Source organism: Aulonocara stuartgranti, assembly GCF_965226115.1.
Source record: "Aulonocara stuartgranti genome assembly, chromosome: 8".
Classification (NCBI taxonomy): domain Eukaryota; kingdom Metazoa; phylum Chordata; class Actinopteri; order Cichliformes; family Cichlidae; genus Aulonocara; species Aulonocara stuartgranti.
Genome location: NC_138959.1, coordinates 21387427 through 21407367, shown reverse-complemented (window position 1 = coordinate 21407367; position 19941 = coordinate 21387427). Strand labels below are relative to the sequence as shown.

At 42.9% G+C, this 19941-nt stretch overlaps 1 protein-coding gene across 6 annotated transcripts in view; it reads right to left on the bottom strand.

Moving 5' to 3' along the window:
• Window positions 1–1873: 1873 nt before the first annotated feature.
• rhbdf1b (rhomboid 5 homolog 1b) overlaps window positions 1874–19941 on the bottom strand; it is a 41698-nt gene continuing 23630 nt past the window's right edge. Inside the window, exons 3-20 of one of the 6 annotated variants that reach the window (XM_082543233.1) lie at window positions 18053–18186; window positions 17585–17731; window positions 10909–11137; window positions 9381–9587; window positions 8115–8237; window positions 7725–7867; window positions 7384–7638; window positions 7195–7306; window positions 7021–7095; window positions 6259–6420; window positions 5781–5881; window positions 5525–5588; window positions 4900–4994; window positions 4691–4766; window positions 4252–4352; window positions 3950–4103; window positions 3623–3846; window positions 1874–2825 (exon numbers count right to left, since the gene is read on the bottom strand). In XM_082543233.1, the coding sequence (XP_082399359.1) occupies window positions 2630–2825; window positions 3623–3846; window positions 3950–4103; window positions 4252–4352; window positions 4691–4766; window positions 4900–4994; window positions 5525–5588; window positions 5781–5881; window positions 6259–6420; window positions 7021–7095; window positions 7195–7306; window positions 7384–7638; window positions 7725–7867; window positions 8115–8237; window positions 9381–9587; window positions 10909–11137; window positions 17585–17731; window positions 18053–18186 (2598 nt within the window). In that variant the 3' untranslated portion in view covers window positions 1874–2629. Of the gene's footprint in view, window positions 2826–3622; window positions 3847–3949; window positions 4104–4251; window positions 4353–4690; window positions 4767–4899; window positions 4995–5524; window positions 5589–5780; window positions 5882–6258; window positions 6421–7020; window positions 7096–7194; window positions 7307–7383; window positions 7639–7724; window positions 7868–8114; window positions 8238–9380; window positions 9588–10908; window positions 11138–12942; window positions 13539–17584; window positions 17732–18052; window positions 18187–19941 lie in introns of those variants that run through there. The other 5 variants (XM_082543234.1, XM_082543237.1, XM_082543236.1 and 2 more) reach the window with 5 other exon arrangements.

Below are 19941 nucleotides of genomic sequence, written 5' to 3'. Positions count from 1 at the left end.
TGCATATTAATAATAAAAGAGAGTAGGACAACAATTATCACAACACCAAAGTCAACTCCAGCTAGTCGTACAAAGACGACTTCTGCTCCATTTTGTATGCAGATCAGTGTTGTCCTCTTAGCTCCTCTCTAGCATAAGTGCGCACTTATTTAGAGTCAATTACAGACAAGACTTAATGAATGCCAGAGCAATCACATGTGTGTATGTGCATGCAAACGCCAGCGTGTGCGTGTGTCCGTGCACGCTCAAAGAGAGGAGGAAGAAAGCGCCGGCGTCAACAAACCCATCGGTGCAACACGCGGTGAGCATCAGGGGCCGCAATAAGCGCTCTGCACGCTAATAAACCTTCTGCTTGAATTAATGACATTCAAATCCCCGAAAACACCACAACAGCATTGCTGTAATTTGAGCTTCGCACCCTCAGCGGCGGTCATGTTTCACCCAACCTGTAAGTTATTGGTCTCGGGTTGCCATCTATTGGCCGTTCCCCAAACGCAGCAAGACTTCTATTTGTCCGGCTCTGGGCTCTGACCAGTGTTAAGAAATTAGCCATCAGTATTTAATGGTGTTTATAGTTTCAGTGTAAAAGGGCACTATCATCATTGTCGGCTTACGTTATTGCACTCACGAGGCGTCACATCTGATTTGATTCTTTCTGCGTGCCCAAGAGAGGGTTACTGATTATCTGACAAACCGAAAAGGTCAGTTTATATGCCAATTTCATTATGATATACCATACTCAGAATTTTAAAAAGAATCACTTCTGTTAGCAGTAACGTAAAGTAAAATATCTATATTCACTGAAACAAAAAGTGTACGTGTTTTTGAATTCTGTGTATTATAATGGATTCTCCATTTCAAGGAGTGATTAATGATGTTAATGTATTAAAAACACAACTTCAAAGTTAAGAAATAAATGTGTAAAATGACAGAAAATGATCTGGTAGCTCACTGGCCAGACTGTCCTGTAATTATAAAACAAAGTTTCTGTGTTAACTCACAGAAAATGTCCTTTTTTGTGGATTTGTTGTAAATAAATATACATTTATATAGTCAGTAGTGAAAAAACAGGAACGTTTTTGTTATGTTATTGTTTATCTATTACTTGATTACTGTGGTGCAATATGAGCAGCTGTGGTGGTGGGGATGGGGTGTTGTTATCAGAAAAAGTTGTAAAATGTTTTCAAATAATTTAAAAGTCCAAAAAATGCAGCTTTTCCAAGTCCATTCAGCGGACCAGATTGGAGTCTTTCCCAGGCCAGTTCTGCCCCTGGTTGTCGACCATGGTCTAAAATAGGGGCGGGGAACTCCAGGCTTCAACGGCTGGAGTCCTGCAGGTTTTAGATCGCACCCTGGGTCAACACACCTGAATCAAATGATTAGTTCATAACAGGCCTCTGGAGAACTTCAAGACATGTTGAGGAGGTCATTTAGCCATTTAAATCAGCTGTGTTGGATCAAGGACACATCTAAAAAAAAAGATCTGTGCGAGTCACAGTCATTCATGACAATTCACAAACTCAAAAACCACAGACACAGTGGGCTCCAGTGGTGCAGTCTGGTAGAGAGTACTAACTTATGAAGCAAAAAGTGAGCTTGTTAGTCCCCATAGGGAAATAGTTCCTCTGCATTTAACCCATTCACCCAGTGAAGCAGTGGGCAGCCACCAGTGCAGCGCCCGGGGAGCAGTGTGTAGGGACGGTACCTTGCTCAGGGGTACCTCAGGGTAGCCGTTCAGTGGAGTCGAACCCCCGACCTTCCGATCATGGGGCCACCACTCTACCTACTGAGCTATCCCTGCCCCCAATGCTGAGGTTGTGAGTTTAAGCATCAATCTCTGGCTATCTGAGAACAGACAACACACAGTCACGGATTTTGTCCTCATGTGTTCATTGCCAGGTAGCTAAAACGCCACCACTTTTAATAAAACACACACACATACACAAATTCACCTTTTAACAGCTTTCTACGATTGAGCGCATGAACCCACCTGTTTTTGTTTTTGTTGTTGTTTTTTGTAAACATATATATATATATAAAAAGAGGTGAATATTAAAAAAACAGAACATCCATTTGTGACTGGAGTGCTTTAAAGGCTGTGGTTTCCAGAGTGGTAAACAAATAAACAAAATGGCATTCCAGCCTCCAAATACTGAAGTAAAAAACATATTTGACATGATTTGTGTCTGAAAGCAGTTTCCACAGACATTAAAGTCAGAGGCTGTGCTGTATCAGTAAGGCACGCTGATGAATTTAGAGCCTTGTGTCCTTAGAGTTCACGGCAGAGCGTCCAGGAAGCTGTGACTGCTGGGTAAAAAGTACCAAATAAAACTTCCATGTGGCCACTAAGGTGTACTGTTACTGGCCAGTGCAAGTGGACATTGAATAGCCCAGGACAAGATCAGTCACACACAGATCAGTTATTAGTCCATTGTTCTCCTTGTTTTCATGCATATTGAAGGCTTTCATGCATGTTGTTTTGTATATTGAAAAAATACATCTGGAATTCACCAGTCCGTACAAAATCTAGAAATACTGATGGTTTTATCAGTCGTAAGTGCTGCCAAGCACCATTTCACACATCCTAATCTTATCAGTGGACATCAGCTTGGACTCCAAGGACTAACAGTCAGAGGAGATGTGCGTTTAGGTCGTACTTCTCGCAGAACTTGTCTGTGATGGGGATGCAGGTGAGGTACTCGCACCAGTCGCACTTCACGGGGTAGATGTAGAAGAGAACGGCCAGAGCGGAGAACAGACCCAGGAAGATCAGCAGGAAGACGCAGATTTGGACTCGCTTTCGGTACATATCGGAACGGCCGAAGCTGGTGGGTGAAAAAACAACAACAACAAAACAACAGTGACATCATTACTTCCCTCAGAGAACGGTCATTGTTTTGCATCAAACCTCTTAAATCATGAAAGTGATGAAGGGAATGAAAACACTGCATATAGACTGAGGAAACGTTCAGTCAAAGGAAAGAATAAAGAATCTAGAGGTAAGTCAAGTGAATGCTAAGCTAAGCTAACTAGCGCCAGCTTAATTTAGCTTTAAATATAAAGTAGTGGCAACAGTTTTCAGTCTCTTCAATTTCCACAACATGTGAACCGTTCCTTTCATTTCTTTATATTTTGCTTCCAAGGAGTCAGACCTTCCTTCAGCAGTAGTCCTCCAGGCTTTCTGAAGGTCTTTCACAGCTTTTCTTTGGACACTTACTGCTTTTTCACTCGTATTCAGAATCTGTTTTAAACTGTATCTTTAGGCACTTTGTTACTAGCAGCCTGTCTTAAAAAACATAGAAAAGATAAAAGAAAAGAGGAAAGGAGAAGTAGTAGAAGCAGATAAACAGTAGATGAAAGTGTTTAAGAGATGCATCTGGCCCTTCAGTTAATCCCTCTACTCCATCAGACAACACTGAGGTATGCTAGATTACACAAGAGCTACACAAGAGCTGGACTGAACACACATAAAAGTGCGGTCACATTTTGACCTACCATGTAATACCATCTAGAAAGCATCTGATTAGCAGCTGCTTCATTTCTTAGCATTAAAATGGCCTCGAATGTACTGCCAATGCAGTAAAGCCTGGATAGAAAAGCACACAGAGCAATAGTCACTTACCTGATGTATGGGAGGAAGGCGAAGGACAGGAAGAATCCGGAAACGAAACCACAGATGTGGGCAAAGTTGTCGATCCAGGGAAGCAAACCGAAAGAGAAGAAGAACACAGAGATGGCCAACAGCTTAGCAAACGCTCGCCACGGTCGCTCGAGGATCTGCCAGCTCTGAAACAGCTCCACAAAAAGACAAGCCAGGATGCCGAACTGGCTGCCAGCAGGACCCACCTGGGAAGAAAAAGACAGGCACCTATAGATCGCACACAGATCGACTAAATGAAAACAATGTATAACTATGATATTTTTTGGCAACATCAACATCAGCTTGTACCTCTGCTCTATAGGGCAGGAAGATGGCAGAGGCCAGGTTGCCAGTGATGCCACTGAGCATGTAGATAATAGAGATTCTGAGCCAGCCAGCCAACTTCTCTATATCCCTCAGCACCGTCATCTGGAACAACACCGAAACCAAGCAGTGCAGAATTCTGCAGGGACAAGCAACCAGTTATCCTTAACATTCCACAAATGCATGCACATTTTCACTGAAGTATTCAGGCAACTAAGTTTTTCCCATAATTTAACATCTTCATGGCTGCTTTAAATACTGAAGGGAGAAAGGAAGAGTGCAGTCACCCAGCATGAAGAAACAGGGACAACCAGAGCCGAGAGAACTGATCAGGGACCTCTGGGTTGAGGAAAGGCAGCAAACCGCAGACATCGTCCATGCAGGCCACCTGACACAAATGAAAACAACAATACAATCAGTCAGGGTTACGGCTACAACAGTCAGTGATGCTCTGCTGCCACCTTGTGGTGGAACGTGCCAGAGGTGAATGCAGTCCACAGTCCATTCTGTTGCACTGTGTGCTGCAGGCTCCAGTGGCGCAATCGGTCAGCGCGCGGTACTTATACGACAGTAACCTGCAGAGCAATGCCGAGGTTGTGAGTTCGAGCCTCACCTGGAGCAACAATGTTTTAAATCACCAGGCTCTCACTTAAAGGAGCAAATTTACACAGGCCACTGTTTTTAAACATGCAGTTAAAAAAGGTGTGTGTGTGCTGTTTGTCCTACCTGTGAGCAGAGCGTAGCCTCCTCATGGAAGTAGCCATGCATAAAATCACAGTACTCTCTAGAAGTTATTTCACACCTGCAACACGAATTCAGGTTTTTAAGTAGAGATCAGTGTACTAATCTTTTATTCAAACACATTTATAAAGATACTGTTAATGTTTGACGCTGTTACTGAGCACGTGTTGTAAATAAGTGATCCCGATCCTCACCGTCCTTTGGTTCCGATGCAGCAGGGCCGGCCTGTGATGGTGCAATCAATGTGGGGGAGGTTAGTGTGATTCCCCGAGTTGAACCTTGTGCAAACCTACAAATCAAAACCACAGTGAAAGTTTCTCATCGGATTACAGTTACAACAGTTTAGAAAAAAAAAACCACACACACACACACACACAAGGAGAACAAGGAGACAACTGTTTGCCTCACATTGACTTGAACCAAACCACTTAAATGCAATATTACATTAGTCTTTAGAGACTCTCTTGCAGTACAGTTGTACTGAGCTACAGTTGTATAATCAGACATCTTAGCCTTTTGGTATATGACTGGCTTAGAAACAGAATCATTGCTATCTGATACTACCTGATCCATGTATCTACTCGTTGATAAATAATAGTATCAGATGAACACTTGGCCCATCTGGAGTTAGGGGTAGGGTTTGGCTTTGGTTACGAATTTTAGCTGTAACACTGAAAAATGCTTAAAGACTTCAGTGGAAATGTATCTCCTAGTTTCCGAACAGTGGCCTGTTTAGCATTTGTTTTAAATAAAACCAAACCCTTAATCTAACCCTGTGGATGTTGTGAGGTTAGACTGATAACATGTTAGTGCGCTTACAGGCCAAGAAGTGATGTCATCCGGCCACTCATGCGGTGAAACAGAGGCTGGCTCCAGACAGATTCTGCAAAATCAAAAGTACAAGAAATAAGAGTGAACACTGACGTCTTCCAGCAGGGTAAGTCGGCTCCAACAGCTCAGCCCACACATGGATAAAAACAAAGTCTGTCCGGCAGACTGTTGCTCTTGTCTTAAGTTATGAGTCCTTCATCCAAAATTGTTTTCTATTAAAGCTGAAGAATGATAATCATGTTACCTGGGGTCCTGATGGCAAACGGCACCATGTTGCCGGAGCTCACTGTTCAAAGAAGGAGCACTGGGGTGCTGAGGCCACTTCACCCACACTGCCAGTGTGCTCTGCAGAGCAAAGACATGCCATGTATATTCAGAATGCACTGACACTATACGTCAATGGACTGGTTCTTGTATAGCACTATCTGAGTACTGAAAGTGCTTTACACAACATGCTTCATTCACTGTTTTCTACCTAACATGCATACACACTCCAACAGCATCAGAGAGCAACTTGGGGTTAATATCTTGCCCAAAGATATTTGGCATGCAGACTGGAGCAGACAGGGATCAAACCATCAACCTTCCAATTGGTAGGTGACCTGCCCATCAGTAAGGTATCATTTTCTGAGCACAAGTTTCAATAAAATCATAGTGTGCCTGAAATAAACAGGTCATGGTTGGTGCTGAGACTCTTTCAAATCTAAGCTGGTGTGACTGACCGAACACTCCTCCTGTAGAGTCTGCAGGCAGCCGGAGCGATCATTCCTCACACAGCAGCCCGATTCTCTCTCTAGTGCTCGCTTCTCCTGGATCAGCTTGTGGATCTCTTCATCCTGACGCATGCACGGGGAAAACTTGGCTCCCAGGTGAATCAGCGCTTCCTGTGGCGAAGAAGAGATGACGTGACAATTTGAAAAGAAAAATGTCCATGTAGATCCTAACACCTCTGTCAAATAAGTCTTTCAAGACACCAGCCACAGGAAACAAACAAATACATTTGCGCATTCATTTCAACTGAAGATTGTGTGATTAATTTAAATATGGAACCTGGTGTGTTTAAATACTACTACAACAGAAAATGTATATTTTAACCATTTATTCCTTTATTTAGTCAAAAATCATACATGCATTTAATTTCGACATGCGTTTGAATCATTTAACTTTAAACTAACACTTAACCATTTTTCCATTGCTTTATTGTACTATTTATACATTATATTTATATGATATTTGTGTGTATTAGTAGCTAATACAACAAGTGTTCATGAATACATGAGCAGATTATACACACTTATGGTTAAAGAGGGCGTACAGCCTCTTTCAATTCTACATCACTTTGTTCTTTAATTATCGCATTCACAAGATTTTTAGAAAACTCGACTTCTGACCTCTGACCTTGAGGCAGAGGTCACTGAGATTCAAACTCGCCTGCGATTTTTAGTAGTGTGAAAGGCGGTGGATAAAAGACTGGAAGTACTTACAGAGCTCGGACCCACCCAGAAGTTTTGCTGTTGCACAAACTTCACGTTTTCATAAACCCCCTTGTTCCTCAGCACCTCAAAAATAAAAAAATAATAAAAAATAAAAATCTCAATATTCAAAAATTTGTAACAAAGCAGCATTAAACCCTTATAAAAGTCGAACACTTTACTTACCGAGTCGACAGTTTCGTGTTGCGAGAAGCCGATAGGGGCAATACCGTAAATGGTGACAGCCAGAATGGTAATGAGCAGGTGGACGCAGGTGATCCAGTAGGTAAAAAAAGGCCTGGAGAGGGAAGCATTTTTAATGCATTGTTTACTTTTTGCATTTAAACATTTCTAAACAGCCACATCCCGTCTCACCTGTGATCATCCATGTCTTCAATCTGCCGCTTGACGTAGCTGTCTATGCGTTTGCGATACGACCGGTTAGTGAGACGTCCGACTATGCCCAGCCCGTACGGCCTCTTCTCTCTGGCAAAAAGCTTCTTAACCGGAACCACGATTCTTTGCCCTCGCTGCTGATGGCTGTTGACACTCACCACCTCCTGTTTCAGGCGGACTTTGGGTTGGACCGCAGAGCCGGATTTTGCCTTCCGCCACCCTCGCTCTAAAGGCCTGAATCGGGGAGGAGGAAGCATTCTAAGGGATTGCAGCTCCTTTCATTTTTTTGTGTGCATGTGAAGGATACAGTGGAGACCTACATCATGAGATGACTCCTCTCTAGTTCGTTCCTATCCAGAGCGCTTCCCGTGAGCTCGCTCTCATCTAGCTGTTTGAGGGCAGCCTCCGACGGAGTCTCAAAAACCTCGTCAGCATAGCTGGACAACTCATCCTGCAGGCCTTCCTGCAAAGACTCATCTCATAAATACATCGTAGACAGTATTTTTAATTTATTTCACAGAAATAAGCACACATGTTTTTGCTACATGAAGCCTCTGCGGGCTATCGCATTCAGAAGATTGCAGAACTGAAAATTATGCTGCAGGAAGTTCTTATCCTGAACGAAAAAATGCAAGCTTTATCAATCTGTGAATTCAAATGAATGTCACAGTGACTAAAAGTCGCTTTGAGAGAGTGTGTCCACTGCTCACTCTGGTGAAGAAAGAAGTATCTAGGTCATCGGGGAAATCCGCAGTGTCATCTTCGAAGAAACTAGGAGGCATGAAACTCCGTCTGCGCCGCCGCCCAGCGGTGCTCTCGCCTAACGTCCGGCCCTGAGAAACGATCATAAACAGGACATTTCAAACAAAGATGGAGGAAATTTTCTAAATCACATCGACAAAAGCACCTTAATAATAAAGGTATTACTTTATCATTGCGAAATGAGAGCCACAAGGTGGCTCACTGGGTTCATGGTAATAGTGAAAAAGCTCTAACCTGCTCACCTATGAACCCCTCGGCGTCACACTTAAATGAAATATCTAAGTATCATGTTTTTTGGCCTGTCTGTCACCGTTGCAACCAGAAAAATGCCCAACAGATTTACTTTCCCAAGTGGATCATTATGCCGTTTCCCATACTGGTCTACTTGATTGTCATTGCTTGTTCGATCTGCATTATTTATTTATTTTACTTTTAAGAAAAGAGAAGTTGGGAAGAAGCTCAACAGAAGGAGAGGGAAAGAAAAACAGAGGAGAAGAGAGACAGAGAGAGAAGATACAAAGGATCAGTTTGATCACCTGCTGGAAAAAAAACACAAGCAAAAAGAGAACAACACAGTAGTGAAACTTTTCCTAAATCTTCCCCAAGTAGTTTTTGGTAACTAAACCTAAGCACTGATGCAAAAGAGTGAGACCGCGTATCTTAATGATGCGATGTGGCCTCTGCGGGTTTGCACCTATATGAGCTCAGCTCTTCCAGAGTGCTCTGAAAACAAAGCAGCAGATAACTGAGCATTCACTGGTGTTGTCACGGATCATCTGCTGGTAAAACCCCCAGTAATCCCCCCCCACCACACACACACACACTCTGAACAGCAGCATAATTGCTTTACATATGTGTTCTGTAACTCGTGGTTCACACAAGGACAGTCACGTGCACACTGCTGTAAAGTATAGCGCCTGACTTTAATCCCCAACAGGACACGCAAATCTCCTGTTTTACACAACATGCTTGTGTACAGAAAAAAAACCTGCCAAATCATTATGGTAAGTGTATTTTTTCTGGGACAAATAAGAAATAACTTAATGTAAATCAAAGTCCTTTTATGGGCTATCTTACTAGAATCTGTTGCATGAGCTTTTAATACCAGGAAGGAGGAACATGCATGACTATCTTGACAGGCAGCAGTGTAGAAGAATTCAAAGACAGCAAGACCGTCTTAGGTAGGAATTCTGGAATAAACAACAAATATACACCTTCATTAGCGCCGCCGCCGCCTTGAGACTCATGACGGCGACAGATTCTCGCTTGCGTCGTCGTGGGAGACGATTGAGGGCAGAGCGTGAGCTGGAAAATGAGCAGAGGGAAGCTGTGCCGGGCGTCATGGGAGTTTGCAGGGCGCTCAAGCCATCTACTTCTTCCACATTGCGGAAGGCACGACCCCGAGCCAGGGGGTCTACGATCTGCACACAAACACAACGCGTCGCACAAGTGTGTCGGTTCACCACAACCTTTTTCTTTTAAGCTCGACTGACACGACAGAACAGAAGAGGCAACAGGGATGCACATACACATCGATATTAGGGTTAAATTGATGTAAAAGGGGGTAAGTAGATTTTACTTCACATGTGCTTTATGTTTTACGTCTGATATGATCTTTTATACTAAAATTAAGGGCAAAGTTTCAGATAAATTTGCTAAACCAAGGGCTTTTTAGGCTACTAGCACTTAGCGGGCTACGCTGACATGCTATTAGCTACACAGAATTCACAATGAAAGGAGTACAGAATTATTAGCCCCTCCCCTCCCCCGCCATGAAAATTTAATTTTTAAGCATTTAACAGAGCAAGGAATTTCAACACAGCTTTTCCAGCATCCTAGATTTATTTTGAATGCTTACATTAGTATTACTGTGTACTGTGTGACTCAATTCATTCAATTCAATTCAATTTTCTTTATATAGCCAAATCACAACAACAGTCGCCTCAATGTGCTTTATATTGTACAGTAGATCGTACAATAATAGATACAGAGAAAAACCCAACAATCATATGACTCCTTATGAGCAAGCACTTTGGCGACAGTGGGAAGGAAAAACTCCCTTTTAACAGGAAGAAACCTCAGACAGAACCAGGCTCAGGGAGGGGCGGGGCCATCTGCCGGGACCAGTTGGGGTGAGAGAAGGAAGACATTTCTTGATGATTTTTCAGTTCTTATAACTTTGAAATGCTGTGATAACTTTCTATATCCACCTCATTCTCTCAATAATTCTTTTTCTCAGCTCTAAAATGACTTCTTTGACTTTTGGGCTGATGCTTTCTAAAGTGACGGCTCAAAGTTTTGCAGTTTTAACTTGGGACTGATGATATTAACCCTGGTAATTTTTATTTTTTTCTGAAATAATTATATTTTTGTGTAACAACAGAAATAATTGATGCTTTCTAAAGACGTCTAATGTGTTTAAAAATGCTACTTGGAAAAACCGTCATCTGTAACTGTATAATTAATATCAGTGCTGCACTCATTATTGTGACTTTCAGTGGCTTGTTGTTTTTGCGGTTAGTCAAACAAATCGTCAATAAAAAGTTCTTTCTCTGTTAAGACCCCATCAATTGAACCCTACGAAAGCGAACAAAGCAAGGCGCTAAAGCGACCCCGATTTTCAAGATGTGACATGAAGAACAGGAGGAGAGAGGTGGGGGAGAAATGTGACGAAAGAAAAGGTGCCCATCTACGTCTCCATCCCTCTAACATGCGCCCCCCCCCACATTGGCGCAGGCCTACCCTCTGCATGCCATAGTGGTGATGACTGGGGTGGAGGGGTGGGAGGTAGAGGGGAGGAGGGGTCTCAGTGCTGGCAAGGGAGAGATTGTCTTGGCTGTGAAGCTCCATCTCCCTCATCACCTGCGTCTTCAGACCCCCGTACAGATGACTGCAGTGCTGCAGGCTCTTCCTCCTCCATCGCTGGGTGCTGTCGCTGTCTTTACTCACCCCAAACCAGTCAGCCGTACCCCTGGGGGAGAGGACACACTCTGCTTAGTGAAAGCATATACTTTTTTTGATGTAGTGGTAGTGTGTCAGAAATGAATCAGGTTCATCTTAGCACAAGAACTTAATAATGAATCAGGATGAAATACGGGCCATGATTTTAAAAAGTCAAGAAAACAACACTTTTATATTATAACATCTAAGATGCTCTTCTTGTACTTTTATCTCTGTCTAATGTGTGCAAGTTTGAACCCAGCTTTGAGAGCCTGGATGAAATACACTGTCTTGTTTCCTTATATAATTTACAGCCCTCTGCTGGCAGAAAAGAAGCAGATGTTGCCTCATATTCCCAGAGTAGATGACACAATATGGGTCTTTGTTTATTACATTTCAGTTCGATAAATGTGCATTCAGGTCCCCCTTTTTCCAAGAACTGTGTCCGCACATCAGGCTGCGTGTTAACCGATCAGTGGGAGGAGGGGGAGGCTGTTTAGAGAGCAGAACGTTTAGTAATAAACACTCAGCCCTCATCATCAAGAAAAACGCCAGCTGGGGAAGCCTTTTAAGGCTGCACAAGGACAGGGTGGGGGTGGCGCAGCCCTGATTACTGTCCCTCCAGAGAGGGATCTCTTAAAAAGAGGAAACAGGTTTGGAACAAAAACAAAACAACGGTAGGATTTAGACTGGATGCCTTGAGCAAGAACGGAGACGTAAACAGCGGGATTAGAGAGAGAGAAATAAGGAGGACAGGAGATCCAGACTTCTCAAAAACTTTTGCACAGTTACAAAATGTTTGTTTCCTTAAATGCAGCTAGCAATCACACAAACCTCATAAACAATATTAAATCCTGGTGGAACAACAAGGCCAAATTTCAGAAATGGGCTCATTTCAGGCTCGGTGACAGTTGTTTGTTTAGAAAAGCAGTTCTTTTTCTTTTTGGGCACACGCACGAGCAAGCGAGCACGTCTTTTTCTTTCTTTTCTTTTTCTTAGTCACCCACACAAAACGCGAACAAAACATTCAGACTGCTTGACGACAGCACGAAACAACCACACATCGCAGAAGATTAAAGCAATTTTAACACGCGTGCATTAGTCTCCACATCCTCCAGGTAAGGCTGGTACACATGAAACAACAGTCGACGTAATTATGGGCTCACACGGCATTTTGGGCATCAGGGAGAAGAAAAGGCAGAAGGGTAAAGCTTTGCACAATCCAAACAAACACTACACAAAAAATCCAGGTAGCTATAAAACAATTAGACTACTGCTGGTTCAGTTTGCACATGCCCAGTCTCATTCATTCATAGCCACATGTGGAGGCAGCAAGTGTGACCACTGATAAAATTACTATTAAAGTCAAAATAGACATTATTTTAAGAACGCATTGTAATTCACGGCAAACTCATTCAAGTTGTTTTCCTATGTACGACTTTATGTTGGTTTACATTTTTCCTATAATTTAATATTTACTTTTCAACTTTTATGTTTTCTAGAAACAATATGAATGAGTTTTTTAATACATAACTACAAAGTACAACATTGTGCTGTGAGGTAGGTAAATGGTTCATCTGCCCTAGTCTGAGAAGTCCAGAGTCTCTCTCATGAGTTACATTTTCTAAAGCCTGAAAAACGTGTGCAGCACTCTAGTTCCCTCTAATACTTGTGAACCACAATATGCTGAAAGGTCATCAGGGATTTATTTGTCCATCCATTGAAAGCTGGTTGTCAACACCATTTTTTAAAAGGCCAGCATGTCACTGACTTTCCAAAGCATCTCATGCTGAGCCAGATGTTTTGCTCTGCTCCAGTTTGCCTCAGCGCACTCACCTGTCCTGAGATCTCCAAGAGGGCTTTAGGGTATGGCTCATTCCTGATTGGGCTGGGGACTCTGGAGCTGAGTGATCTCCATCGCCAGTACTGTCCCCGCTTAGCCCCTGACTCCTAATAAACCTCAATCTGCCAAATACAAACTGATCCTTCACAAATCCCACATACAATGTTCCATAAGGGGATTTCCTGATATCCAGGCCAGCTCTACGTCACCGCTAAGCAAAGAGCGGAGGATCAGCACATGTCTGGAGTCTGCTGAACATCCCTTTCTTCTACTGTGCTCTCCTGGTTAATCAAAGTTTGAGAGAATCCAGTGCTAAACTCCTCAGTCAGACGGGAGGCTGATGTCCACATCATGACGTGAAAAGAAATCCACAGAGAGCTTCCAATTTCATCCAGCTGGACTATATAACACACAATGAGTGGGTGGATCTTTGTTTTCTGAACTTGTGTCACCAGCACACACAGCCTAAATTTCCATACCCGACAAAGAGCGTTAATTTGTCTGGAGACGTCCCTCCTTAAGAGCTCACATGAAAGGATGTGACCTACTGGGCAAAAAAGACAGCGATGCTGGTCCTCGTCAAACTGAACATTTTCCCCACATCAACAGCCCCCAACGATCTCTATCAGTGAGTCCCCTCTCCCTCTGCCGGCCTGTGTCTCTGCCTTGTTTTGCAGGAGTGAATGTAAACACCAGTTCTCCCTCTAACATACCACAGGAAATGGAACGTTAGAAGGAGGGAGAGAAGAAAGATCATCATGGGCATTAGGAGGGAGAAACGATGAAGGGAGTGCACCTTGGACATGCCTGGACATGACACATACACACATACTGTACAGTGGGGCAAAAAAGTATTTAGTCAGCCACCGATTGTGCAAGTTCCCCCACTTAAAATGATGACAGAGGTCAGTAATTTGCACCAGAGGTACACTTCAACTGTGAGAGACAGAATGTGAAAAAAAAATCCATGAATTCACATGGTAGGATTTGTAAAGAATTTATTCGTAAATCAGGGTGGAAAATAAGTATTTAGTCACCTCAAACAAGGAAAATCTCTGGCTCTCACAGACCTGTAACGTCTTCTGTAAGAAGCTTTTCTGTCCCCCACTTGTTACCTGTATGAATGGCACCTGTTTGAACTCATCATCTGTATAAAAGACACCTGTCCACAGCCTCAAACAGTCAGACTCCAAACTCCGCCATGGCCAAGACCAAAGAGCTTTCGAAGGACACCAGGAAAAGTATTGTAGACCTGCACCAGACTGGGAAGAGTGAATCTACAATAGGCAAGCAGCTTGGTGTGAAAAAATCAACTGTGGGAGCAATCATCAGAAAATGGAAGACATACAAGACCACTGATAATCTCCCTCGATCTGGGGCTCCACGCAAGATCTCATCCCGTGGGGTCAAAATGATCATGAGAACGGTGAGCAAAGATCCCAGAACCACACGGGGGGACCTGGTGAATGACCTGCAGAGAGCTGGGACCAAAGTAACAAAGGTCACCATCAGTAACACACTACAACGGCAGGGAATCAAATCCCGCAGTGCCAGACGTGTTCCGCTGCTGAAGCCAGTGCATGTCCAGGCCCGTCTGAAGTTTGCCAGAGAGCACATGGATGATACAGCAGAGGATTGGGAGAATGTCATGTGGTCAGATGAAACCAAAGTAGAACTTTTTGGTATAAACTTAACTCGTCGTGTTTGGAGGAAGAAGAATACTGAGTTGCATCCCAAGAACACCATACCTACTGTGAAGCATGGGGGTGGAAACATCATGCTATGGGGCTGTTTTTCTGCCAAGGGGACAGGACGACTGATCCGTGTTAAGGACAGAATGAATGGGGCCATGTATCGTGAGATTTTGAGCCAAAACCTCCTTCCATCAGTGAGAACTTTGAAGATGAAACGAGGCTGGGTCTTCCAACATGACAATGATCCAAAACACACCGCCCGGGCAACAAAGGAGTGGCTCCGTAAGAAGCATTTGAAAGTCCTGGAGTGGCCTAGCCAGTCTCCAGACCTCAACCCCATAGAAAATCTGTGGCGGGAGTTGAAAGTCCGTGTTGCTCAGCGACAGCCCCAAAACATCACTGCTCTCGAGAAGATCTGCATGGAGGAATGGGCCAAAATACCAGCTACTGTGTGTGCAAACCTGGTATAGACCTATAGTAAACGTTTGACCTGTGTTATTGCCAACAAAGGTTATGTTACAAAGTATTGAGTTGTATTTTTGTTATTGACCAAATACTTATTTTCCACCCTAATTTACGAATAAATTCTTTACAAATCCTACCATGTGGATTCATGGATTTTTTTTCACATTCTGTCTCTCACAGTTGAAGTGTACCTCTGGTGCAAATTACTGACCTCTGTCATCATTTTAGGTGGGGGAACTTGCACAATCGGTGGCTGACTAAATACTTTTTTGCCCCACTGTATATACACACACTACCGGAGAGGTTTATTTTCTCATCGCTCCAAGCTAAAACCCCAACGTGCTCTGCAGTTCGGAAACTCGCGTGAGCTTCTTTAAGAAGTCAAACTGAGCGTGTGAACTTGCGGTGAATGGCAAAGTTATCTACCGTTTAATTTTGTGGCCTCCTTAACATGAATAATGACCCATAAAGAGCGCTCCGCTTGTCCTCCAGATAAACAAACATCAGGGTGTCCTCCAAGATACCCCGCGTGCACACAACAAATCACACTCAGAGACGTGCTTTGTTTGAATAGTAAAGATTTAGCATGGATTCGTGAACTCTTGCGGAGGAGGGACCTCAGCTAACCTCCACGAGTCACATACAATCGCATTAATTCTCTCACGAACATCAAACGCGTCCTGTGCTTCTTCCACAAATGCAAATAAAAAGCTAATACATTTCTGCAAGATGAAATTAGAACATTAGGACACTCTCTTTTGAAGAGTATCTGTAGGTTTGAGTTGCGGCTCCGTCTTCAAACGTTTACATTAATTTAATTCTGTTTAAGCAGCCGCTTTGAAGTGGTATGACGCACATAAGATAGCCAGAATGAGCGTTTGTGTTATGTTGTCTCCTACAAACCATGTGGTCCTGTGTATGACCTGGACTGACACCAACAAACCCTCGCAGCTGTGGCATGAAGAAAATGTGACCAATGAGTTTGAAAATCTTTTAAACCACCATGTCAACTGAAAACATAACAAAGACAACACATTAAATGCTGAAACTTGTACATCTTAATGTTTTTTGGAAAAGACGTTGGGACAGTAATGTGTTTTTCTTTGTGTTGCATCAAGTGTGAACCAAAGTTAGTTTTGAAAAACACGTTTGCACAGTTATTGCTTGACACGCAGTTTCAGCCGCTCAACGCTGTCATATTTAATAATGTATCAGTTACTGCAGGCAGGCCAGTTTAGTACTGTCATACAGTACTGAGCAAAACTCATGAGTCACCCCTCATTTCTTTATGTTTTGCTTCCAAGGAGACTGACTTTTCCTATCACTTTTTAAAGTGTTCTTCTCTGGGCTTTCTCAGGCTCTTTCATTGGCTTCTTTCAGTCCCATCCTTGTATCTGACCATTTTCAGATGAATAATATTTTTGTTTGTAAAGCCACTTAACACTGACCTATGAATCATTCAAGCATAAAACAGGCACGTACCTCAAAGGATGGACCAGTGTTGTTTCTACATGTAACAGACAACTTAGCAGTAACCCATTGTAAACTGTATCTTTGGACACTTACTAACAGCCTTCTAAGTCAGGAACACATAATTTGTTCCAATTTCTTTGGCTGAATCAAAGAAAAATGCCAAAAGTAAAACAGTTTTGACAGACATAAAATAGCATTTTTGCATTCATAAATGATGACTGCCATAATATAATGTAAATATAAATATGACATGAAGCGTTCTGGGTGATAAACATGTCATCATCATAAAATGTATCAAATCTTACACGAACATTTCAAAAGAAAATCATTTTTTAATTTATTTCTATTATTTTCAATATAGCGTGTAAATGCTTCACAAATCAGCTCCATTTTTACTGAGAATTTCAACATGTTTTAAAGATAAAGCACAAACACAACACAGATATGTCACCTTTGGAGTTAAAGGTGTGATCTTACAAGCAAATAGCATCTGTTTTGAAGACTCAGTAGTTATTTGATGTCTGTATGTTAGTCCACCAGCTTTCAGTCTCAGTTTAGCTGTTTTACTCAATGTTAAGGCTGGATTAGACATTAAGCAACAAACATGTTTTTAGCATCACTGGACAAAAAAATAAACCCATATTAACCTTTCAGCATACTGCAAATCAAGTGGAGTGACAGAGAACTGGAGTCCTTTACTTCCTTTTGGGCTTTGTCTTTGGGATTTAGGAAATCGAACCTGTGCTGAAAGCCCATTTTCAGGTCCTGTTTTAGATCAGGTGAGTAGTTTAAAGGATAGAATTTGTGTTGCAACGGGTTAAGCAGTAGCTTTTCACCTGAAAGTCTGAGTCAAGACTCACATGACAAGATGTTTCAACTAACTAAGTCCATGCTGGCATCCCTGGAGCTCGCTGAAACCCAATAATCTACCACTAGTCAAAAAAAATCAACTAACAGCTTCTACTCGCTGTTATCCTGGCCCCCTACTTCACCTCTCATGTACCTGATGATTTGTTTTGGTATAGATGAACGCCGCCCGGTCAGTATCTTGGGGATACAGGACCGCCTTCGGATGGTTGACACCCTCCTGGGGCTCCTCTGGCCCTTTGGGGGAACGGTGTTGATGCGTTCAAAGTGCACCCTTTTCTCACTACGTTCACATCGGAGTAAGAGGTTTGAAGGGAGACAAAGAGGGAAAGAAAAAAGAAAAAAGCAAGGCCAAAGTAAAAGGGGGGGAAAGAGAAAAAAGAGAGCAGGATTAATTGAAAGGAAGCAAAAGCATCTAATAGTTTAGTTGAGGAATTATTAGAATTATGGATTTTGCTTGCAGAAGCAGAAAGAGGAAATTAGCAGCTGGAGAAAATAGGAAGAGAGGACAGAGGAGTTCTCTTTATATACCCCTGTGTGTGTGTGTGTGTGTGTGTGTGTGTGTGTGTGTGTGTGTGTGTGTGTGTGTGTGTGTGTGTCTAACCTTTTAATGGACTGAGTGATGGAGGGCAATCTCTCCGCAGGAGGTCTGAGGTAGTTGTTGGAGGTTTCCAAGGCAGCAATGCAGGTCTGAGGGTTTTCCCCTGGCATGCTGACGCTGCGCAGGCGCCTCACTGGCTGTAACGTAAACACACATAAACACACACACAAATGATACAATCATGCTCTGTACCACTGGGAATGAGTGACTGCATGTCAAGGAACAAGCTAATTCCACACAGAAGAAGCAATCCGCTAGGGTTAGAGTTTTCAGTGCTACGGTCTTCTTCATTTGATGGAATTTACTGAGTTGCCACCAGAGATGGGCAGTAACGTGTTACAAGTAACGCGTTACTGTAATCTGATTACTTTTTTCAAGTAACAAGTAAAGTAAGGGATTACTATTGCAAAAAAACGGTAATTAGATTGCTGTTACTTCCCGTAGGCACGCTGCGTTACTGTGTTACTAAAACCGTGATTTTTTTGCTAGAGTGTCTCATGACAGTGACGTAAGCAAGTGCGACGTTTGTGACAACAGCTGTGTGCAGATCAACAATGGATCATATATCGAGTGCGGAGAGAGTATGAGCGTGCAGCGTTTAAAGCGTGGAAGTACTGTCCTTACTTTGAGTTTGATTCCATAAAAAGTGACAAAAACATTAGCGTCCGTTGTGCGTGGGAAGAAAACTTCTTTTTACAGCGAAAAAAACCCCCTAAAAGCAAGCACCGAGTGCTCAACGACGTAATGGGAAATTCACAGAGAAACTCGCGGATTCTTCAACTGACCGCGGCACACCTGCACCAGGGTAAACCTCCACCTACCCCACTCCTGGTTTACAGGTGAAAATAGAGCAACAGGACCGCTAGTCTTTGACTTTATTTATTTTCTGCTGTGTTTTACTTTCATCTACAGTGGGGCAAAAAAGTATTTAGTCAGCCACCGATTGTGCAAGTTCCCCCACCTAAAATGATGACAGAGGTCAGTAATTTGCACCAGAGGTACACTTCAACTGTGAGAGACAGAATGTGAAAAAAAAATCCATGAATCCACATGGTAGGATTTGTAAAGAATTTATTCGTAAATCAGGGTGGAAAATAAGTATTTGGTCAATAACAAAAATACAACTCAATACTTTGTAACATAACTTTTGTTGGCAATAACAGAGGTCAAACGTTTACTATAGGTCTTTACCAGGTTTGCACACACAGTAGCTGGTATTTTGGCCCATTCCTCCATGCAGATCTTCTCGAGAGCAGTGATGTTTTGGGGCTGTCGCCGAGCAACACGGACTTTCAACTCCCGCCACAGATCTTCTATGGGGTTGAGGTCTGGAGACTGGCTAGGCCACTCCAGGACTTTCAAATGCTTCTTACGGAGCCACTCCTTTGTTGCCCGGGCGGTGTGTTTTGGATCATTGTCATGTTGGAAGACCCAGCCTCGTTTCATCTTCAAAGTTCTCACTGATGGAAGGAGGTTTTGGCTCAAAATCTCACGATACATGGCCCCATTCATTCTGTCCTTAACACGGATCAGTCGTCCTGTCCCCTTGGCAGAAAAACAGCCCCATAGCATGATGTTTCCACCCCCATGCTTCACAGTAGGTATGGTGTTCTTGGGATGCAACTCAGTATTCTTCTTCCTCCAAACACGACGAGTTGAGTTTATACCAAAAAGTTCTACTTTGGTTTCATCTGACCACATGACATTCTCCCAATCCTCTGCTGTATCATCCATGTGCTCTCTGGCAAACTTCAGACGGGCCTGGACATGCACTGGCTTCAGCAGCGGAACACGTCTGGCACTGCGGGATTTGATTCCCTTGTATGTCTTCCATTTTCTGATGATTGCTCCCACAGTTGATTTTTTCACACCAAGCTGCTTGCCTATTGTAG